This window comes from Podarcis liolepis (genome assembly GCF_965112155.1).
Source record: "Podarcis liolepis genome assembly, chromosome: 1".
NCBI lineage: Eukaryota > Metazoa > Chordata > Lepidosauria > Squamata > Lacertidae > Podarcis > Podarcis liolepis.
In genome coordinates this window covers 126,357,655-126,382,189 of record NC_139554.1, presented here as the reverse complement: position 1 = coordinate 126,382,189, position 24,535 = coordinate 126,357,655, and the positions used below count along the sequence as shown (strand labels likewise).

Below are 24,535 nucleotides of genomic sequence, written 5' to 3'. Positions count from 1 at the left end.
CCAAATTACTCTATTATATGGCCTGAATTTGGCCTGCATTTGGTTACATCATTAATACTGGCCATCTCTAGGTGTTCAAGAATGGGATACAAAGAGTGACCTTAGGTGTGCTCAGAGACGTGCATGTGTCCAGTGAGCATTTAATATTTATATTTTTATGCCAAAACCCTTACACCATACCTCAAAGGGTTTTGAAACTTCCTTCAAACTTAAAAGTGGTTTGCCATGCATCACTGGAGGACTTTTGTATAAGAAACCTACATCCAAAACCACCGTGAGCGTGTAGAGTTTATCACATGGCATTTTGGATCCTGCTCAAGGCGTTTTCAGTATCAGATCGCCATCTATCCAGCAATTTGCTTCAGTGCAAAAAGTTCAAAGCAAAAAGTGATTGGTTGTACAGAATTCAGCTTGACATAGTATTATTGAGAGCTGGAACTCAAAAGAGGCTTTCAATGAATGGCAGCGCTACTTGAATACTTAAAATCACGTCATATTTTCTGCATCTACATCCACAGGGTGGCAGTAACTTTCTTTGCATACCACATGTGGTCAGAACTGGAGATAGTATGATCTCAGAATGAATAAGGAAACAGTTAAACTGCTGGATCTCTCCGCTCTCCTGAGCATGCTTTGATTAGGCATTTAAAACACAGCACTCTTCAGTTCAAAGAAGTTAAAAAAATTTGATGGCTTTAGTGCAACTAGAAGATTCTAATTCTTACTGCGTTAAAGAATGACTGGTAGCCGTCAGTGAGGGCAAAACGAAGCAAAAAAGGAAAATAAGCTATTGTGTTTTATCTACGCTAAAGAAAAATGTGCTTTGGTGATGATAAAAATAACTGTTTAACGAAGTCATACTGAACATCTTATTGTCTAACCTACTGGTGTGTTTTTTAGAAACACACAGGTGTTGAATATTGATGGATAGTTATTCTTCATGAGGGTTTTCACTTACCATTTTCATCTACAGCTCGTACACATGCCCCTTTCGCTAGCAACTCCTCAACTACCATCTTCAAGCCATTCTGTGCAGCAATATGAAGAGGTCTAGAAAACATAACATCTAGATTCAAGTAGGCTTGATGAATTTCAAAAGGTCTGTTGGGATATCACTTGCTTAAAGTATAGGATACCAGAAATTCTTTTCTGGACAATTTCAACACGTACATATCATAGAATCTTAAGAGTTGGAAGGGACCCCAGGGGTCATCTATTCCAACCCCCTGCAACGCAGGAAAGAGTTTGGATTTGATATCCCGCCTTTCACTCCCTTTAAGGAGTCTCAAAGCGGCTGACATTCTCCTTTCCCTTCCTCCCCCACAACAAACACTCTGTGAGGTGAGAGGGGCTGAGAGACTTCAAAGAAGTGTGACTGGCCCAAGGTCACCCAGCAGCTGCATGTGGAGGAGCGGAGACGCGAACCCGGTTCCCCAGATTACGAGACTACCGCTCTTAACCACTACACCACACTGGCTCTCTCAGGAATCTCAGCTAAAACATCCATGACGGATGGCCATCCAACCTCTGCTTAATAACATCCCAAAAACAAAACTCAAACATGAACGCCATATTTATAGAACACAAAAATTAAGTAGACTTTTAAAAACACTAAACGCCAGTTTGGGTCAACAAAAAATAAAATTTCATTAGGTTATACTTACGTTTGTAATGCATTATTTTTTGCATTGATAAGGCTCTGTTCTTGTATCTTGTCAAGTATCAACAAGGCACATTTTTCATGTCCCTGGAATACATAAATGCATTTATGTTCTTCTCGGTTTAGGAAATGATGAGAATCTGACAGTATTTAATTAAGCCGTGACTCCGTATGTGCACAGCCCCCTTTTATGCTATCACAGGTTAGCTTTCTGTAATCTGATCCAGGCCAATTTTTAAGGAACGATATCAGATATGAGCAGACGAGGAGTGAATTGCATAGGAAAACTGGAGAAATTTATTAGAATGAGAGCAAGAACACCTGGTGGATCTTTTGTCTGTAAGTGTGTGTAATCTCTGAGCACTGCTAACTTCAAATTAGCACATATGCTAACCACAAGCCTGCTGTTCACTCCCCAACCAAAGTCATGGAACCATATTTTGGGGACATGGTCAAGTTGCAACCATTTTATGTTTCCCCCCCGGCAAAAAACTGTGCCACCAGCTTGACGAGGCGACACAGCTGCCATCAGCACCCCAGGGGATTGCCCCCTAATTTGCAACAGTGTCAGGGGGACAATGCTACCTCCAGCTTCATTCCCACTGGTTTTTTTCCATCGCAAAGTAGGATAGCTGCACAGCCTGTATTCGCTCCATAAGACGCACACACATTTCCCCTTACTTTTTAGAAGGGAAAAGGTGAGTCTTATAGAGCAAAAAATATGGTACCGTAGATTCCGGCGTATTAGGCGACTGGGTGTATAAGACGACCCCCAACTTTTGCTGTTCCGTTTTAGAGTTATAGAGTTTGAGCGCCGCCAGGGGCAGAGCGCGCACCCCTCTGCCGTTGCAGCAGCAGCCTGAGGCGAGGCGTTTGGCGGGGGAGCGCCGCACTCGGAAGGACTTTCCACGTCCCCTTCTGTGGGGAGGGAGGAGGAGCGACGGCAGAAGGAGCACCTCTGCTCACCGGCTCACTCTCCTCCTTCCCAACGTATAAGACGACCCCCCCCCGACTTTTGGGGTGATTTTCCAGGGATAAAAAGTCGTCTTGTGCGCCAGAACATACGGTAAATACCCTCTGCCACTCCATATACAATGGTGAGACCCAATATACTGAAAAAATAAATAGGAGTATTTTTATCCAACCTGTGATGATTATTCCACTTTCAGCCTACTCCCCAAAATGAAAAAACAACAACAACTATGAGCAGAATCCTTCAGCCCAGTTTATTCTCTGCCCTTTGGTGTTGCCACTAGCAAATAGCAAAAGCCAACAATAAATACAATTTCCTCTTCAGTTTATCTCATAAAAATAAAGGGTAATGATTTTGGAGCAGTGTTGTTTTAGGCTTATTTGTTTGCACTTCTGATCTCCTCACCCACCTACTCACTGATTGATTTTCCATAACGCTCCTTCGTAAGACAGTACTAGTTTTCAAAATTATTCCCAGTGTTCAGAAGATATACTGGCTAAGTTTAGCATTCCGTTGGTTTACAGAGATTTGCAAAAAGCGTTAGGAAGAAACTAACTACACAATCAGTGGGGGTACACCTCCCTTGTTTTTATGGTGTTGGGTTGTTTTAAAATTGTTTGTCATGTTGTAACCCACTCTAGGCCTTATGATGAAAGGCAGGCAACAAACAAAGAAACTACTTTTTATCATGTCTCCATTGCACACGCAGCCCAATTCACGTGGTAAATCTGGGTTTGCGCAAGGATTTCCATATGTGCAATGCAACTTCCACTCCATCTCCTTTCCCCTCCCCACCTGTCACCCCAAAATTTGCTCTGGACAGTCGGGGAGGGGGAATTCAGGGTGGGGGTGCACAGGGAGAGAAGAAAGAGGGGAAGTTTGTAATCAAAAGTCCATGCGTGAACAGGATGACTTTACTGAGTACCAAATGCCTCTGATCATAGCTGTCAAATTACAGATTTGAAAATAAGGGACCAGCAGCCTCGAAAATAAGGAATCAGCAGCCAAAATAAGGGATTTTCAGAGCACAGGTAGGTTCAACTTCTGAGCCCCTCCGAGCCAAAGGCAGAAAGCCCAGCCAGCAGCCAAATGAAGCCTCAAGCGGTGGTTCCCACAGCGCAGCAAACTGGCAAAGGGGATGCAGCAAGGAAAACCACCGTCACCTCTCCGCTGGGAAGCGCTGAGCAACGCGGCTGATTTGATTGGCACAAGGGTTGCAAGCTCCATCCCCTGGTCGTTCTTAGACTCCTTATTGGGTGAGCGACACAGCCAAGCAACACAGTTGGAGCCTCCCTCCTCCCTGGCCAGCAGGGAGAGAAGGAGAGGAGCTGTTTCCTTTGAAACCCGGGAAATTTAAGGGATATCATCAATAAGGGACAGCAGCGGGACACAGTGCTGGGATAAGGGACTTTCCCGCCAAATAAGGGACAGTTGACAGCTATGCCTCTGATACAAGTATCATTATTTTGTTACACTTTTAATAATGTCTTCTACACACATGCACACACACAAACACACACAAATGCTTTTAAACATACTTTACTGCTAGCCAAGTGCAAGGATGTATTCGAGTTCTTATCTTTCAAAGTTAGATCAGCCTTCGCGCTGTTCACCAAAAAATCTAAGATACAGGAAAAAAACAGACCACACAATTACTCTCAGGCAGTTAAAATACCTTCAATCTCTGTTCACAGAATATCCCATTTCCTAGTGTGCTCCTTGCATTTCCTAAAACTAACGAGACTCTAGTCCTGTACACCCTAATGGAAGTCTTGGCAAAGTAGCGTTTTGAAGTGAAATGTGGCATGTCTGTCGGTGACATAAGCAGCAGCAGCGCTGTACGAAGATGGCTTTTTCTTGCTAAACACGCCTACAGAATATCTGTAGACCTGTACAAAGTTATTCATTCTCATCAGTTCCCAGCAGCCAGGTACTTACCTACAGCACCTACGTGTCCTTTTTCAGCAGCCATCGTAAGTGGTGTTTTCCCTGAATTATCCGCAGCGTTTACTTGTGCATTGTGGCTTAAGAGAAGCTGCAAGCATTCTACGTGGTCCGCGAAGGCTGCTGCGTGAAGTGGTGTTCTAAGAAGAAATAACAGCTTTTTTTTAGACACTAGAGAATTTCTTACTAGTATTCTTACTTACCGTACTTTTCTGTGTATAAGACTAGGTTTTTTTACTTTAAAATAAGGTTAAAAATCTGGGGGTGTCTTATACACAAATAGTGCATATGCCCATTTGCTAAATTTGGGGGTCTCCAAAAGTAGGGGGATTCTTATACATGGGGGCATCTTATACACAGAAAAATACAGTAGTTCTATTCCACTGCTAAGTCCAAGCTAACAACTTTTCAAAACAATGAGCCCAATAATTCAACATTAAAGGGGGTGGGATGGCAGGCTGCTACTCGGATGAGAACATTGCTCTGTGGATGACACAAGAAACATGCAAACATGGGATGCATCAAGTCCACTTTCAATTGTCCCATGATTTCAAGTAATGAGTTCAAGAAGATTTTTTTGTTTGTTTTGTCCCACCACTTTATCTGGAAAATCCCGTGGTTTACTGCTGAATTGAAACAAATATCAATTGGGTTTTCTGTGGATTGAAGTCGTCCCCACCCACCCCCCATCCCCGATTTCAGCAGTAAACAGCTGGCTATCACAGGGAAAGTGACAGGACAAAAACAAACAAACCCACTCTCAGTCCCTTGACTTGAAATCACGGGACCAAAGAAAGTATGGTTGGGCCTAAGTCTTATCTTAGAGAACTGCGAAATCTGTAAGCCCTGATTTTTTCAGGAAACCATCAATAATGTATTTCGAACATATCTTAATGGGTTCAGTGAAAACAAACACACAGTCATTATCCGAGCAGTCCTTACCTTCCTTTGTCATCTTTACAATTGACAATGCCAACACCAATGGTCCCAATGAGTAGCGACGCACAATTTTCATGATCATTGATTCTATTGAGAAAACAGGTTTGCAAATTGGAACTCTCCTTTAATAAGTCATTCATTTCATAAACATACATCCTTTCCCCCCTGGTTGTACTTCTGACTCAACAAAGCCTAGGCAACAAGTCTAAATCAAGGGCTACTGTCAATGTCAGAGGCTGTATGCTTCCAATGCTGTGGCACTCAGTTCCTGCATAGAAAAATATGCATAGAGGAGGGAGTTTGCAGCTGCGGATATAAACTGTACCTGAAAAGCTCTTCCACAAGTTATGACGAATGTGCATAGGGGGCCAGCAAAGGTATGTGGGCACAGTCTTTTTTTTTTTTAACGTGCTCCCTGTGTATAGCTCTGGCACACAGCTGAGGATTCACATTCAGTAAAAACTCTGGCAGGAATCTGACTGAAGTGCCTTTCTTCTCCTGATGAATTAGAAGCTAGTTTTATATGAACTTGAATAAGATGTAGTGTTCAAATGTCATTCTTTATTCCTAAGCTGCTCAGTGCAAGTAAAGATTTCAAGCAATACTAATACCGCCATTTCTGATGGGTAAAGTAAAGGTAAAGGGACCCCTGACCATTAGGTCCAGTCGTGGCCGACTCTGGGGTTGCAGCGCTCATCTCCATTTATTGGCCGAGGGAGCCAGCGTACAGCTTCTGGGTCATGTGGCCAGCATGACTAAGCTGCTTCTGGCAAACCAGAGCAGCGCACGGAAATGCTGTTTACCTTCCCGCCGGAGCGGTACCTATTTATCTACTTGCACTTTGAGGTGCTTTCGTAATGCTCGGTTGGCAGGAGCAGGGACTGAGCAACGGGAGCTCACCCCGTTGCGGGGATTCGAACCGCCGACCTTCTGATCGGCAAGTCCTAGGCTCTGTGGTTTAAACCACAGTGCCACCCGCGTAATTTCAGTGGATTTTTGTCATGGGTAAATATGTATAGGATTGCAGTGTTGGTGTTTGACTTTTCTTGGTACTTCACAACAAGAGATGTTAGTTCCTTCTAGTTATTAAAAAAGAGAACCCGGCCCACATTCACATTTCCCACTAAACCATAGTTTAGTGTGATATGTACAAACTAGAATTCTGGTCAGTTTTGAAACATGCTAACTTCAAACCACTGGCCATGAAGCTGGCTTGTTTAAACTGACCCTAATTAGGGTAAACCATAACCCCCAGTTCAGATGCAGCAACAAGCTGATTTTAAAGGAAACAGAAAGTAATTTTTTCCGAAGTTCTCCTTCCAGCTACGTGGAAGAAAGAAGGGTGGTGAGGAGGATGCACGCCTGAGGCTCATTCTAGAGCCCATGCATGCCGCACTAAGTTTAGTGTGACAAGTTAACATGGCCAGTGTGGGGAGGTAGCGGTAATGTTATCCAGCACATCCCCGGCAAAAGTAAAATTACTGGTTCTACAGAGGACTTTAAACTGTTTCTATTTAAAAGATCAGAGCACAATGTGAAATCTAGGAACATAGCATGTAACAGAAAAGCTGACAATCAAATCCGAAAATTATGGTGGTGCGTTCTCAAATACGAACACTATAATCATTTCTAGATTATATTTATTGGCGTGACAAAGTGAAGAGTTCATAACACAATAATTGACAAGCAGCGGAATTAGGCAGGGCTGTGACATTCTGTAACCTTTATTCCTTTTGTCCTTAGAGTGACTAAACCCGCATTTATGAATTTGCCCAAATTTTAGTTAACACTTCAAATGCCTTGAGGTTATTATGTGACAAGTATACATTCCTACACCAATGATTTGAGAAGGGGAGCATTTTAACACCAGACAGATATATGTATTTTTGGACATGATCCAAGGATATCGTCTCTAGAAATTTTCTGCTGCTGTGTCCCTAGTTTAGCTTGACCTTCCGTTAAAGCCACAAGAAGTGAGATTTGATGCAGCCGTTTCTACTTACACAGCACAGTGCAATGGAGAGAAAGGGTTCCCGATAAAGTTGCGGAAAGGTTTCTGTTCCAACAGTACCTCTATACAGCCTTCATTACCTGTAACAAATTGGGGGATTTCATGTTACAAAAGTGCTTCAGGATTGCTTGCAACTGAAATAGCTTATATAACACAAATTAGCACTTCAGCATACAGTTGTACCTTGGTTTTCAAAATTAATCCATTATGGGAGTCCGTTTGGCTCCCAGAACAGTTCAAAAACCAAGGTGCAGCCTGCAGCCAATCGAAAGCTCTGGAAGCTGTGCCGGACGTTCGGCTTCCGAAAATCATTCGAAAACCGAAACAATCACTTCCAGTTTTCGATCAGGAGCCAAAACATTTGAGTTCAAAGGTGTTCGGCTTCCAAGGTTCCACTGTACTAAGGTGCCTCATACAGAGTCAAACTGCTGGCTCATCTACCTGTATTCAGATTGGAACACAGCTGTCACAGGAATTGGGGTTGCTTGTGTGTAAACCTCTAGTTGTTCCAAACTGCTTAGGGGCGGTTGTGTCTTTCCCTGACTGAGCGGCTTGGGTGCTGCTGCTCAGTCGCTCGACGAATCCGTGAGTGGGCGTCTCCTAAATTTCCTTCAGCATAAGAATTCCTTAACGGACAACCTTCGCCTCGCCTCTCTGCGCGTAACCCTTCTGCGCAGAGTGGGCGTGCCTAGTGGTGCTCCTCCACCCTCCTCACTGACTTCACTGCCAGAGTCTCGGAGCCTCTCCTCCGAGATGCTTTCTCCCTCTCCCTTCTTCCTGGTGTCACCTGGACATTCTTCCCCAGATGACGTTCTCTCTCTACCCTTACTCGTTCCCTCTCCTGCAGAGTCTGGAAGCCTCGCCTCCCCCCTCTGCTCCGATGTCAGTTCCCTGACAACAGCTATCGCTTTATGTTCTCCGAATTTTCTGATGAAGCCTTGGTTCAAAAGATGCACATAAAAGTGCATGCATCTGCATTGTGAAACATGTAAAAATGTGTGTTTTAGGGGAACGAATGACCGGATATAAGTCCTTTTAAAAAAATAGAAATACCTTTTAACACAGAATTGTTCAACCCCCTGCAATGCAGGGATAACAAAGAGACAGAATGGAGCTATGATTGAGTACACGCTAAAGTGACACGGAACAAGCTGCTCCATCCCTCCTTAATTCTGCTTTGTGTTGTGATTATTAGAATGTGGTGCCTGGCATTTATTCACACTTGAAGTCTCACACCTACATGCTCTTCTGAGAGTTTAGAAAAGCCTACAATCCTGGCTTCAACTTTACTTTGAACTCCACACCAACCTTAACATAGTACGCTGGGGGGGAAACTTACCATTATAAGAAGCCCAGTGCAAAGGTGTATAGCTCTGATTATCTTTGAAATTGTAGTCCCCTTCTGAAAGCGCCAGCTGCAACAATTCACTCAGCCATGTGGCATGACCACGAGCTGCTGCATAATGTAGAGGTGTCCTGCCTCTGGCGTCCTTACACATTATCAATGCTTCTTGTTCCAACAGCATTTGAACACACTCCTCATGCCCTGTCATAATCTGATTTAAAAAACACATGCATAAATATTGGTGGGGGAGGACATTCAGGAGAGAACTGGATGGGGAGATGTAAGAAAAACATTTTAAATTGGTGTTTGCACAGTTAAGGGGGCAATTTCGTGAAGAGTGTGCTCCTGAAATTAAATCATGAGGGAAACTAAATGAGAATGATGGAGAGGTTGCAAGCAACTTATTTTCATATGTGGTGAGAAGAGTCCAGTGATGGGTGAGCTACAGGGGCAGGCCAGAAATCACAGCAAAAACACATCAATTACTCACAGAGACCCTTAAACATAGTCCCGCTTAGTATGTATGAAAGATGTAACAAATCAATTTTGTCCAAGAAGTAGTGGCAGCATGGTTAGAAATGCCTAATGTGATATGTATTGATGGCCGTCGCATGCAATCCAGTTCTATATTCGTGTTCCACTGTTGTACATCATGTAAGAAAATTAATTTAAAAATAAAAGGAAAGATCCATCATAGCAAATGTAGTGGTGTGGCATACACAAATAAGCCACTTGTTGCCCATTTGTTTCACATGCATGGAAAACATGGCTTTCGGCTTTTAAGGATACTTCCTGACTTTTGCTCAATGCAAAAAAAAGCACCATGACTGCATTTCTGAAAAGTCATATCCCTGGCTTCTTTATAGTGTTGTTTATAAGAATACACCCACACTTTACATGAATTGTGTCGCCAGTGAAGTTACCACTTTGCTTGCCTAAATGAATTAAATTGGTAGCATCAGCCACACCACATGGTGACTCAACACAGATCATTGTGGTTACCACCTCAGAGAGTGGTTACCACCTCAAACAAGAGATCACAGCACAACAAGAATGTTGAGGGTAATGCACATAAAACATTTCTTAGGACAGGAAATGCTGGGACCGTGTTCCACAGTGTCAGCACCAAAACAGAAAGCCCCCCAAGCCCACTTCTCAAGAGCATACTGTTACATGTACACATACTGGGCGGGAGTCAACTAACGTATCCTGCTAATGGAAGTGTGCGCAATGGGACTCTCGTTCTTGCCTCCCCTGAGCCAAAATGGCTTGGGGGGCTCAGGGTAACCTTGAGAACAGCATACGGAGGGAAAGAGGGAGGACAATTCCATCTGGCACGCTGAAAAGCTTGTGCTGACGCACAATTGCCATGGCACTATGTTGAATTCCTCCCATAGTTTTTGTTACCTTTTATTCTCTCCTCCAGTTAAAAATGTTGAAGCTTTTAATTGTCAGCAATTTAAACACACACACACACACACACACACACACACACACACACACCTTTCAATAGAAAACACGACTTGTGGAGTTTTTTGTTTAAGAAGAAAAGTTCATTTTACTACATATATTCCATATCCCTGATTGTTTTTTTTCCCCTTCTCATGGCAATTCTCTTTTAAATAATTGCCTTGGTTTTTTTATTGGAACATAGAAGTTGCTTGGCTGAACTGGACGCAGATGCATCTGGAAGATCAGGAATGAGGAACCTATTGTCCTCTAGATGTTGGTACTCTAGATGTTGGGGTGATGGGGGCTGATTCAACAACATTTACACTTTGTTTTGGTGGTCTGTACTCATGTTGAATACTATTATGTATGTTTCAGGCAGAATGTCAAAAGGCATGCAGCAATCACATAGGACAAAATGTTCTAAAATCAGCAGTTACCCCTCGATGTAAAGCAGTGCATCCCAAGGAATCAGCTGCATCCACTGATGCTTCTTTTTCAAGTAACAAGGCGACGGCATCTATGTGCCCATAAGCCACAGCTAGCATCAAGGGAGTTCTAAGAAATAAGAGACAACGGAAGTTTTAATCTTACTTCTGTGATTTTTTTATTCAACATGCTATCCAAATGGACCTGCCATTTTCACCAGACTTTGCAATGATACTCCCTCTTTCCAACATTCTTATTGCATCACATACTTGCTACACATAATTCCAGATATCCGATCCACAGGTATTTCTAAATTGAGCAGCTAGTGTAGCCTTCCACAGACTACAATCCCCAGCATTCCTGGCCTCGTTGCCTGGGGCTAATAGGTACTGAAGACCAACAACATACAGGGCCATCGTATTGGGTTACCCCTGCATGGTGTGGTGGTTAAGAGCGGTGGACTTGTAATCTGGTGAACCGGGTTCACTTCGCTGCTCCTCCACCTGCAGCTGCTAGGTGAGCTTGGGCTAGTCACACTTCTCTGAAGTCTCTCAGCCCCACTCACCTCACAGAGTGTTTGTTGTGGGGGAGGAAGGGAAAGGAGAATGTTAGCTGCTTTGGGACTCCTTAGGGTAGTGATAAAGCGGTATATCAAATCCAAACTCTCCAAACCCCAAACTCTAATACAGTGGTGCCTCGCAAGACGAAAATAATCCGTTCCACGAGTTTCTTCGTCTAGTGGTTTTTTCGTCTTGCGAAGCAACCCTATTAGCGGCTTAGCGGATTAGCGCTATTAGCGGTTTAGCGGCTATTAAAGGCTTAGCGGCTATTAAAGGCTTAGCGGATTAGAAGCTAAAAGGCTATTAGCGGCTTAGCGGCTTAGAAAAGGGGGGGAGCAAAAAAAAATCGGAACACTCGCAAGACGTTTTCGTCTTGCAAAGCAAGCCCATAGGGAAAATCGTCTTGCGAAGCAGCTCAAAAACAGAAAACCCTTTCGTCTAGCGGGTTTTCCGTCTTGCAAGGCATTTGTCTTGCGGGGCACCACTGTAATAGTCTGTTTGTTCAATCAGGAAAACCAAGTGGTGAAGGTATTTCTACACTGCAACAACTTCAGAGTTTTACTGATGTTGTCGCATGGGGGTGTGGGGGAGACAGAGAAATAGGCTAAACCCTTTCTCCCTGGCATGTTATATTTCCAAGTGCTGGGGTTTGTCTTGCTTTCTTTCTTTTCGCAGGGCAACATTTGCACATAAATTTCCCACCAAGCCAGAGCGTAAAGCAGCATATTTCAGGAAATTACTACATATGCTCACTGAATAAAGTGGCCCCAAGAAACAGATCAGAGAGTGCAGAGCAGGCAATCACTCACACAAACTGCTCTGCCTCCAACCAAAAGCCAGGAGGCTCAGGAGGAAACGTCAGAAATGATGCCATGTCTGCCCCACTTTCCCCAGTGTTGGAAACCTCACTCAGCCTCATGGTAAGGGCCAGCCTTGGAAACAGATCCCAACTACGTCAACAGCATCCTTCAATGCACCCCCTTACTCTTGCCTCTGTACGTTCCTAATGTGCAAAAGTAAATAAAGCATTGCCCTCGGGGAGTCTGTTGCAAAAGGTTTACCACCTGCACCCCATTTACCAGCAGTGGCCTGGTCTCCATTGACAAAAGACCACACAGAGAGGTTGTAATAGAGATGCAAGAACAGTACATGCACTGCATCACTCTTCCCCCTTGGGGTCTCGGCAAAATCCCCCCCCCCCCGGGCTTTTCTGCCTGTTGGAACCTTTGCTGGTAGCTTATATAATAATAATAATAATAATAATAATAATAATACCCCGCCCATCTGGCTGGGTTTCCCCAGCCACTCTGGGCGGCTTCCAACTGAATATTAAAAACAACACAGCATCAGACATTAAAAACCTCCCTAAAGAGGGCTGCCTTCAGTTGTCTTTTAAAAGTAAAATAGTTGTTTATTGCCTTGACATCTGCTTGGAGGGCGTTCCACAGGGCAGGCGCCACTACCGAGAAGGCCCTCTGCCTGGTTCCCTGTAATCCTACGTCTCGCACTGAGGGAACCGCCAGAAGGCCCTCGGCGCTGGATCTCAGTGTCCGGGTTGAACAATGGAGGTGGAGACGCTCCTTCAAGTATACAGGACCGAGGCCATTTAGGGCTTTAAAGGTCAGCACCAACACTTTGAATTGTGCTCGGAAATGTACTTCAGAAGCAGGTTGTCAAGGTACTGCCCCCCCCCAATCATTTTCAGCGTGGCTGTTTTGCCTAAGTCTGGAAAGGTCAGAATATCCTCTAAACTCGGAATTAATCTGTGTGCTTCCAAGACCAAAATAATTAGTGCAAAATGCACAATTCCAAACCCAAAGCTGCTTCCATGCTGCAGCTAACTTTATAAGAAACAGAAGCAGCGACTCTCAAGAGCCTATTACATTATTTTGATCTAAATGCTAGGGCTTAAGGTGTTCCCAATATCACACATGTCACGCAAACAGATAAAAAACAAAGTCAACTTACTGTCCTTTCGCATCGGTCACATCAGGGTTATCTGCTACTTCTAACAAAAGCCGCAAACACGGAGTGTGTCCATTGATAACTACAACAAGGGGAAACATTTTAGCATTCTGAAAATAAAGCCTAGAGGCTCATGCACTCTTACATCTAGTTATTCACAGCTGTCCCAAATTCTAGGCATTTTCCCTACTTAGCACTTGAATATATGGATTTATATCTAGCGGGAATCAAACAACCAAAAGATCAGTTGGTATAGTACAGGGGGAACACATATGGAGGGGAAACGAAGGCAGACAAGGAGATATTGTAGAGCTGGAAAAGGAAATTTGGGGGGGGGGGAACTGAGGCAGGGAGAGGGGGCCTGCTGAACCAGAGGGCACTCCCCCAGTAGATATAGGTATAAAGGTAAAGAGACCCCTGACCATTAGGTCTAGTCGTGACTGACTCTGGGGTTGCGGCGCTCATCTCGCTTTATTGGCCGAGGGAGCCGGCGTACAGCTTCCGGGTCATGTAGCCAGCATGACTAAGTTGCTTCTGGCGAACCAGAGCAGTGTTTGGAAACGCCGTTTACCTTCCCGCTGGAGTGGTACCTATTTATCTACTTGCACTTTGACGTGCTTTCGAACTGCTAGGTTGGCAGGAGCAGGGACTGAGCAACAGGAGGCTCACCCCATCGCAGGGATTCGAACCGCCGACCTTCTGATCGGCAAGTCCTAGGCTCTGTGGCTTAACCCACAGCGCCACCTGCGTCCCAGATATAGGTATAGAATGTACCTATTTGTATATAGTGGGTCAACACAACTGCCTGAATTTTTTGACTGTCCTTGGTAGCATAGCAATGGACACTTCTTGTGAGGGACAGTGTCCCCAAAGAGTCAGGACAAGCTCCTGACATCAAAAAATGTTGCACTGTGCCACCAGTTGTAATAAAGAGAGCATTAAAATGTTGAGTGTGTGCCTGCACATACACACATGCAGCATGCTCAAACCCGGTCTGAGTGAACTGATATTAGCATACACTAGCGGCAAAAATTGTGGAAACCTTTTGGAGAAAGTGTATTTCTGAGGTTTGATAGCTGATAACACCACTTTTTTGGGGAGTAATACCATAAAATTATATACCAATGGAAAGATAATTTAATGAAGAATGTAATTCAACAAGGTTTCTTCAATTATCTGTATTCTATCAAAAGTTATAGCCAAATAATCAGAAAAAGGAGTGTTTAGAGACCCAATCAGGTGTCATCTTGTTTTGGCAATGATGGCTCATAGCACCACTTTCGGGGGGGGGGAGTAATTCAATAAAATTATATATCAATGGAAAGATAATTTAATGAAGAATGTAATACAATAACTTTTATGGAGGATTATTTATTACAACATAAATAAGGAGGCCATTTGTCAGTGTGTTATGTGATTGCTATCAAGTTGGTTGGGGTTTCTTGTTCTTTCATTTAGTGAGCTTGTAAAACGTAATAAAATTAAAGAAATGGTGCAAAGAGTTGACTGGTCACCCAGAAAGTGATGTAAAATAGTAATATTAAGTGAACAAGGCTACAGCTATGAATAAATTAGAAGAAAAATTGGTGGAAACTTAACCAGAGGTGGCATTTCTAAATTTCTTAAGAGGTATAAGGAGACTCAGTCACTACAAAATCAGACTGGTAAAGGCAGGAAAAGGTGCACAACAGCAAGTGACGATAGAAGAATTGAGAGACTGTGCTTATGTGATATAAGAAAATCATCTGGGTGTATACAAGATGACATGGCGCAATGTGATATGAAGTTGAGTGCAAGGACTGTTTGGCGCAGACTGCAGGAATATGGTCTAAATGCTAGAATTTATGAGCCATCATTGCCAAAACAAGATGACACCGGACTGGAAATACACTTTCTCCAAAAGGTTTCCATAAGTTTGGCCACTAGTGTATGGTGTACAAATTTTATTCAGCCAATAGAGGTCTCTGTCAGACCATGTTGAGGTGCTGCAATATGTCAGTACAAAAGATCGCACTCGTCCTGTTTGTTTGGTACCATGCAGATAAATACACTGGATAAACAGCAGTATGCATTCCATACCAAACCAGAACATAGGAAAAAGTAACATGTCGACACTTAGTCATCAATTACAGGTGAGTTTGTGTGAATACAGAACGGACTGCTTCAAAAAAGGCCTAATAGCCAGTTCAGTAAGTAATGATAACTGGTAATGGTCTCAAGGGGGTAAGGAAGGAGTACAATTTATTGAAGATATTTGATCAAGATTTTTAGCACAGGCAATGAAATAGGTTCAATCTATGTTACTACTGGAAGAGGCCCAACCATAGCTTCGGTCTCTGCTGAATTTGTTTTCCACTGCTGAAGAGGTAAGGTGCCCTTTGGTCTAAAAAAGCAACTTGCCTCTTCAACAGCAAACACTCTATACAGTGGTGCCTCGCAAGACGAAAATAATCCGTTCCACGAGTCTCTTCGTCTAGCGGTTTTTTCGTCTTGCAAAGCAAGCCCATTGATGGATTAAAGGATTAGCGCTATTAGCGGCTTTTAGCGGCTTATCTGCTGATCGGATCAGCTGATAAGCGGCTTACCATCTTAGAAAAAGGGGGGGGGAGGAAAAAAAACCAGCAGGAACTCGCAAGACATTGTTGTCTTGCGAAGCAAGCCCATAGGAAATTCGTTTTGCGAAGCACCTCCAAAACGGAAAACTCTTTCGTCTAGCGGGTTTTCCGTCTTGCGAGGCATTCGTCTTGCGGGGCACCACTGTACATGTCCTTAGCAACACTGGAAGCTGCCTTGCGCTGAGCCACGCTCATCGGTCCATCTGACTCAGCACTCCCAACAGGGATCTCTTCTCAAGCTAAGTAGCTGCGCTATCACCAGCCTACAATCCTGCCCCATTCTTCTCTTCTCTGCATGCAGTTTACTTGCACTGCAGCCGACACATACAAATCGCAGCATCTCACTGACCTGCGGCATGAAGCGGGGTCCGTTGGGTGACGTTATCTTTCACCATAACCGAAGCACCCTGGTTGATGAGCGCTTCCACACATTCAGTGTGTCCCTTAAATGCAGCCAGGTCCAAGGCAGTATGTCCTTTCTCATCCTTAATATCCAGGTCTCCCAGAGACTGGAGAAGCACCTCCAAGGCTTGATGATGACCATTATAGGCCTAGAGGTCAAAAAAGTACTACTTCAGGCCAAAGCACTTCATAAGCGTTTTACGTATGGGAGATAGTCCTTATTATAATAATCAAAAATGAACACAGTGAAGAAAAATCCCACCTCACCCTCCCACTATTAATAAGGGTCTGGTGACTTCTGTTTCAGTGCATGCACACGAAAGCTTACACCCGGAACAAACTTAGTTGGTCTCTAAGGTGCTACTGGACAATTTAATTTATTTCGACAGTGAAGACAAGTCATTATACTGCCAATATAGCTCATTTAATGCTTTTTTGTCTTGAAGCATCCGGTTTCATTGCATTTAGTATTTACCACACCAACTTATAGTTTCTAATGCTTTTATCTGACACGACACTATTGCAAGATACCACGAAAAACTGATTAAAATCATTATGCAGTGACTTAGCAAAAACTGGGTCGTAGTGATTACAGGAAACACATCAAGTTACAAATGCTCTCCTCTAGAAGCGTAGGTATGTACAGTTGCAAACAATCCACATACAAGTTATGAGATCTACGTTGCAAGAGATTTAGGTTACCGTATTTTTCGCTCTATAGGACGCACCCGACCATAGGACACACCTTGTTTTAGAGGGGTAGAACAAGAAGAAAAAAATCTCCCCCTCTCTGCTCAGCACCCATTCAGCGAAGTGGCAGGAGAAACGGAGCCCCTTCCATTTCTCCTCCCGCTTCGCTGAAGGACCGCTGCGCAGCTATCCCTCTCTGCTGAAGCCAGGAGAGTCTTGCTCTCCTGGCTTCAGCAAAAGGAATGAGAAGCCTTCGGAGCGCAGCGCAAGTTCCCGCTGTGCTCCGAAGGCTTCAGGGATAGCTGCCTGAAGCCTTCGGAGCGCAGCGGGAACTCGCGCTGTGCTCCGAAGGCTTCAGGTTCCTTTTGCTGAAGCTGGGAGAGTCTTGCTCTCCCGGCTTCAGGGATAGCTTCAGGGATAGCTGCGCTCCGAAGGCTTACGGTTCCTTTTGCTGAAGCCAGGAAAGTCTTGCTCTCCTGGCTTCAGCAAAAGGAACTCGAAGCCTCCGGAGCGCAGCGGGAGCTCCCGCTGCGCTCCGGAGGCTTCAGGCGGCTATCCCTGAAGCCTGGAGCGCGAGAGGGGTTGGTGCGCACTGACCCCTCTCGCTCTCCAGGCTTCAGTGAAAGCACCGCGAAGCCTCCGGAGCGCGGAAGGAGTGCTCCCTCTGGGCTTTGGAAGCTTCACATTGCTATCGCTGAAGCCATGGAGCCTGCATTCACTCCATAGGACGCACACACATTTCCCCTTAATTTTTGGAGGGGAAAAAGTGCATCCTATAGAGCGAAAAATACGGTATATAATGGCCAATTCTGTATTATCTTGATCAACTTTAGGTTAATGTTAAAAATATATACAAAATGGGAGATGGTCAGAAGCTAAACAACAGATACTTTAACAGCACAATCCTGTGCTTGTCTACTCCACTATGTTCAATTAGTCTTACTGATCCTATGCAATCCTATGTTTAAGATTGCAGCTTAAGGGCACCTCCAGACTTCCAGTGTTTTGTAGGTGGGATCCAAGCACATACCAGACTTCGGTTTTTACACAATTAAAGTGCATTAATTGGCTCTGTCACCCTAGCACAACAGATACACTTTTAAAAAGGAGCAGACTTTTTTGCAGTTAGGAAGGTGACAGGGAAAGTGTGGGATGAATGAATAATGGGAAGACATCCTGCAAGCAAATCAGGATGGGTGTGGGGTGAATGCTCATTTTCATATAGCCACCCAGCAAACAAATAAGAAAGAATGCTCATTAAGGAACGGATGCAAATCAGAAAGGGTGCTCAAGAAATGGGTTGCCTATGGGAGCGTTAAGTGGAGCTGCTCCTGGATATCTAAGTAGCACTGAGCTTAGTTTGCATGCAGTTGTGGCTAGATACAGTTTAACACAACTTTTATGGTTCTCAGTTGAACAAGAACATTGCTCCTTTACAGACATGAAAATTTGTGAAATTATCATTGAAATTCACGGATTTTGTTATCTGACGTTTCAACTCTCATTTTAAAAGGGTTTTTAAAAAATGAAATGCTCACTGCATACAACTGCAGCACAAGTGTAGATGAAGATCTCTTATGAAAATTAAATTTGGATGTGTATTCTCTGCATTTATCCAGGGCAGCTTGTAATTGTAGTGTTGTTGTAATTTTGGGTTTGTCCGTTCAGTTGACAAAATAGGGCTTTAATGCTGACGAGGCAAATACAAAATTATTTCTATCTTACATTCATTCTAAAATCTTATTTTCATCAAAGCTAAAAGCTGCAGCATTTCAAATAGGATTAAAAATTCTAATTATTTCATTGATGTGCAATTCCTATGAATGTTAATGAGAACAGAATATGCAGGAAGGTATGCATTAAAATTCATATTGAATTTTATGTTTTAAGCATATGAGATAGACTGTTGGTTAAAGATGACATGTGTTCATGTTCATATCCTTTTCTGGGGGGAAGTATATTCATATTAACTCAATTTACATTCCTTTATTTCAAGTAACGACATAAACTAGATGAAAACGAAAACGAGGCCTTCAATGTGATAATAGGGTATTAAAAATGTGCAATCTGATTCCCAGCACCACCTGAGATTAAAATTAATTTTTATTTTAGGGCTGCATCAAAACAACATTTGTAGCCTTGTTTGCAGGCTGCAAAACGGGGTACCCCCTTCTTTGTTGATGCTTAAGAGGGCCCTACAAAGCTTAGCATAGTGTACTCATTGTACAGAGGAAGGAATTGGACTACAATTACCACGAGTCCCAGTGTCAGGAGTCCAGGTTCCCAGCTTGATGACGCAGTGAGCATAGCTAATTAAAAAGGAGGATTTAATTGCAAAAACAAACAGATAGCTCCGGACAGCTCTAACAAAGCCTCTGGCAGCATCACTCAAGATGACCCTTCTGAAGACTCCTTCCGGTGTCGACAGAAGGTACTGAATTTAGGACCCTTACATCTCTTGTTTAGCTTCCTATCTAGCAGCCCTCCCATTCGCCGACTCTTCAGACTTTGTAGATCAGCTCCAGCCTCTTCCTGTTCAGAAAGACTGTCTCTTGTTCACACCTGTTTGTGCTTCCTGAGAGCTTTGGCTGTGTTCCAGCCTGCTCCCACCTACTGCCTTATCAGTTTGCCATTCAAGATCAGGAAGAGCCAAAGTTTGCAGCTGTCGGCTCTCTCCCGCCTGAGTAAAATCTAAGCTTCTCTGTTCCGGGCTGCTTTCTGTAGTTGGCTGCAAACCATTGCTTGGAGCTGGCTCATTCCTGACACCCAGCTAGTATGGTCGGTGGTCAGGATAGCTCAGTTGGTACATGAGACTCTTTATCTCAGGGTTGGGAGTTCAAGTCCCACCTTGTGCAAAATATTCCTGCATTGCAGGGGGTTATACTAGATGACCCTTGTGGTCCCTTCAAACACTACAATTGTATGATTCTATGACCATACACAAAAGGAACAATGGGGGAATGGGCATTTTGAGTACCTCATTTAGTATCCTCCATTTTCTTTCCAGCAAGAAATCCTATATATTGAAAGCAAATGTATTCTCAAGTGCATGTGTGCTTCTGTAACCAAGACGGCACCAACCATGCACTTGAGAAAAGGATCAGAACCCCCAAGGTTTGTAGAAGTACAAAAAACAAAATATTGGCGGGGGTGGGGTGTGGGAGAATCCTAGGGGGGGACACACCAAAACACCTTGTGCGTTGTTGTTTGAGTTAGGCAGCAATATAATACTGAAACTGTGTACTTACAGCTAAGTGCAAAGGGCTTTTTGTAGCTGTTGAATCGGATTCCTCAAAAATGTGGCTCGTTTTCTCCAGAAGCTACAACAAATAAAGAAGTGACAGGGCTTTGTACCTCTGCTGAAATGATAATGCACATGAAAGGGGATGATCGACAAAACATGCATGTTTGGGGGAAGCGGGCATATCAGAAAAGATTACCGTATTTTTCGCTCTATAAGACGTACTTTTCCCCCTTCAAAAATTAAGGGGAAATATGTGTGGGTCTTATGGAGCGAATGCAGGATCCTTGGCTTCAGCTATAGCAACACGAAGCCTCCGAAGCGCAGAGGGAGAGCTCCTCCCGAGCTCCAGAGGCTTCACGTTGCTTTCACTGAAGTTGCCTGAAGCTCCCGGAGCGCAGCGGGAACTCCCGCTGCAATCCGGGGGCTTCAAGCAGCTATCCGCAAGCCTTCGGAGCGCAGCAGGAGTTCCCGCTGCACTCCGAAGGCTTGCGGATAGCCGCCTGAAGCCTGGAGAGCGAGAGGGGCCGGTGCACACCGATCCCTCTTGCTCTCCAGGCTTCGCTTCGCTGGAGAAGCGCTGGACAGTTTTCCCTCTCTGCGCAGCGCCCCTTCAGCGAAGCGAGAGGAGAAATGGAAGGGGCTCCGTTTCTCCTGTCGCTTTGCTGAAGGGGCGCTGAGCAGAGAAGGGGAGAATTTTGTTTTTCGTGTTCTCCCCCTCCTGTGGTCCGGCGCGTCCTATAGAGTGAAGAATACGGTAATTTTATTTAGTCTTCAGGCATGTCTCACACATACCCCCCTGAGTTAACAGAAAACACCAAAAATGTTTTTTTAAAAAAACAACAACAACAGGCACTACCATTATCAGTGGTTGAAAGGGACACAGTTTTTACTGTTCATGAGGTAAATGCTAGGCACACTGTTGCATTCATTTTATTGTCTGTTACATTGATTTTGCTCTTGTTGATGCCGCTGCTGTTATTTTATATTGTATTTATACCAGTTTGAAATTGCAAGCTGCTTTGGGCTAAGGAAAGAGGAGTGCAAGTACCTAAAATAATATTTATTTTTTAAAAATGTATAAAATAAACCCAAACCACACAGACAACTGGATTTAGATACTACTGACTTCAGTGACAGCAGGACAGAGCCTTTAATCAGCTTATCTCATAATGAATCTTCACCGTTAATGGTGGCACTTTTCCAAAACAAGAAAATAAAGCCAGTGTTACGATTATACTCAACACTAATGTTATTGTTATGAACTTTTTGCCTGTGTATAAGCTTCATTCCTATAACCATTTCCTTATAAGTTACCACACGTAGGAATGCTGTCTACTATTCAGTGAACTTTACGTCTTCAGCTAGAATTGAGAAAAGGAACACACACACATATCACAGAGACAGGCAGCCAGAGCCATGGATGGAGGAGAAATTTGCTTCCTTTAGGATTTTAATGCAAACATACACAATTTGCCCTTCCTGAAACAATATCTGAAACCCAGCTATCCTTTGAAATCTGTGCTTCTCTGAATTTTGCAGAGTGATTCTCCAACTGTACCAAAACATGTGTATTAGGGGAAAGGGTGCCTAAAAAATGTATAAGTGAAAATATAGAATGCATCGCATAAGTCATTTGCAGAAAGGGGCGTATCAGGCAAAATTGCACGCAAAAATGCGTATATCAGACGAAATTAGCACTATAATCCAGTCAGATTTTCACAAGGACTTAAAAAAATAACTCACAAACTGAATCAGAAATGTATAGAACTCAGCTTAAGGCTGGAAGAATGAGAACCTGAGAGAAACCAAAATTGAGAAGGTTTGCCCAACTCGAGCCAGAATTTTCACTGGATAAATAATAAGATTTATTATTATTATTATTATTACTACTACTACTACTACTGATGTTCCAACAGTATTTCTGGCATCGCTAGCACCAGCATGCTTGTTCCTAGATCCCAACCTTTGAAAAAAGTGAAACAATGGGTATATGCTTAACCTTTCAGAATACTATACTATTTGTCACTATTTTTTGAAGTTACATGGTTCTGACTCTCATTGCTTTATAGGCTATTTGACCCTGATTGCAAACCCTTGTTAGTCCCCAAATTTAACAAGTATTTTCTTTCCTGTTAAAATCCTTGGCAAAGCTGCCCTGATCACCAGCCAGACAAGCGATTAGATTTTGCCTGTATGTAAGCAAAGGGGCGCGGGTGGCGCTGGGTTAAATCACAGAGCCTAGAACTTGCCGATCAGAAGGTTGGTGGCTCGAATCCCCGCGACGGGGTGAGCCCCCGTTGCTTGGTCCCAACTCCTGCCAACCTAGCAGTTCGAAAGCACATCAAAGTGCAAGTAGATAAATAGGTACCGCTCCTGCGGGAAGGTAAACGGCGTTTCTGTGCGCTGCTCTGGTTTGCCAGAAGCGGCTTAGTCATGTTGGCCACATGACCTGGAAGCTGTACGTTGGCTCCCTCGGCCAATAAAGCAAGATGAGAGCCGCAACCCCAGAGTCAGCCACGACTGGACCTAATGGTCCAATTCAAGCAATTGACCACTTGTCTTCAACTACATGGGCTATGACAATATTACTCTCTAGTGGGCACGTAAATAAAATGACTGTAAACTGTATTCTCTTTGTCATCTTAGCATGCACTTCTTCCAAGAGGCCTTCTGAAATGAAACGTTAATTTTATCTCAAATAGCAAGGTGATAACATTTATCAGCGCATCACCCAATCACTCAAAGATTAATGCAGAAACTTGAAAACTATTTCCCAAGCAAAGCAGCTAAAAGTTCCTTACTTCAGAGTAACTTGGGAGACGGCAATTTGAAATATAATGCGGGTGGGGAGTTTATTATTTAAGAAAAGGCAGGGAGTGGCGCTGGTTTTTAATCTTAACCCTGATTAGAATGCGGGGGGGGGGGGGAGCGAAAAGCTAATGAGATTACTACCCAGAATGCTGAATTCCTCTGCTCTAACGTCAACACAAAATTTGCCAGCAAAACTGATAGTACTTCTTGCCAGGCGTAATTCTTCGTGCTAATTGAGGATAAATTACCATGGGGATTTTCTATAATTATATATTGCGCCAGAGAAACAGACATGGTGGAGAAATGCTTATATCTGTTACTATGCAAATGCCTACAAGCTTCAGGTCTCCCAGTCTATACAGGGTTCAACACTTGCTGGTAGTATATTATCACTATTGCCACATTTGATAGAGGAACAAACAGGTAATGGAATAATGGGTTGCCTTTAGGGAATGCAGCTATGAGTCTAACTCCTTCCACGACATCTGATTCTCAAATATAATGACACTAAAATTAATTATCTATATGAAGACTATGTTAAAATTGTCAGATTGGCTGTTTCAATTAATAAAACCTGCATTCCAATCTTCTAAAAGTGGGTTTTTATGAGATGGGTCCTTGCTAACACATTTTGCCACTCCTGACAGTTGTGGATTATAGCCAATGACAGGGACAAAGGTATCAGCCTCCTTATCTGACCAGTTCTCTCAAACTTAGCTTCCAAAGCACCTAACAGGGCTGAGCGATATCTGATTTTCAACATCGTGATGTATCGAGCCATGTGAAACACCCTCCCATCAGACATCAAGGAAATAAACAACTATCTGACTTTTGGCAACCCCGTATCGGGAAATTTTTAATGTCTAATGTTTTACAATTTTTTATGTGCTGTAAGCTACCCAGAGTGGCTGGGGAAATCCAGCCAGATGGGAAGGACATAAATATTATTATTATTATTATTATTATTATTATTATTATTATTATTCCCGTTAAGTCCAATGGCACTGTGTCTAATGTATACCTGAAGGAGCGTCTCTTCCATCGTTCTGCCCGGACACTGAGGTCCAGTTCTAGTGGCCTTCTGATGGTTCCCTCACTGTGAGAAGTGAAACTACGGAGAATCAGGCAGAGGGCCTTCTTGGTAGTGGCACTCGCCCTGTGGAATGCCCTCCTATCAGATGTCAAGGAGATGAGTAACTATATAACCTTTAGAAGACATCTGAAGGCAGCCCTGCATCAGGAAGCCTTTTAATGTGTAATGTTTTATTATGTTTTTATATATGTTGGAAGCCACCCAGAGTGGCTGGGGCCACCGTCAGATGGGCGGGGTATAAATTTTATTATTATTATTATTATTATTATTATTATTATTATTATTATTATTATTATACTGCCCTATACCTGGAGGTCTCAGGGTGGTTCACAGAACAAAATCAAAATATAAAACCACAAAATACATAATCAAAATAAAAACAACAACCCAATAACCCCCCCAAAA

The 24,535-nt window shown here is 43.4% G+C and overlaps 1 protein-coding gene across 11 annotated transcripts in view; it reads right to left on the bottom strand.

The window, feature by feature from the left end:
• Positions 1 to 24,535, bottom strand: part of ANKRD44 (ankyrin repeat domain 44) — a 147,939-nt gene that overhangs the window by 4,958 nt on the left and 118,446 nt on the right. For all 11 annotated transcript variants that reach the window (XM_083467739.1, XM_083467730.1, XM_083467731.1 and 8 more), the window contains 11 exons: positions 20,231 to 20,302; positions 16,240 to 16,441; positions 13,279 to 13,357; positions 10,762 to 10,879; positions 8,867 to 9,083; positions 7,520 to 7,607; positions 5,520 to 5,603; positions 4,572 to 4,717; positions 4,172 to 4,254; positions 1,665 to 1,747; positions 959 to 1,050 (listed from right to left, as the gene is read on the bottom strand). In XM_083467739.1, the coding sequence (XP_083323865.1) occupies positions 959 to 1,050; positions 1,665 to 1,747; positions 4,172 to 4,254; positions 4,572 to 4,717; positions 5,520 to 5,603; positions 7,520 to 7,607; positions 8,867 to 9,083; positions 10,762 to 10,879; positions 13,279 to 13,357; positions 16,240 to 16,441; positions 20,231 to 20,302 (1,264 nt within the window). The remainder of the gene's footprint in view (positions 1 to 958; positions 1,051 to 1,664; positions 1,748 to 4,171; positions 4,255 to 4,571; positions 4,718 to 5,519; positions 5,604 to 7,519; positions 7,608 to 8,866; positions 9,084 to 10,761; positions 10,880 to 13,278; positions 13,358 to 16,239; positions 16,442 to 20,230; positions 20,303 to 24,535) is intronic.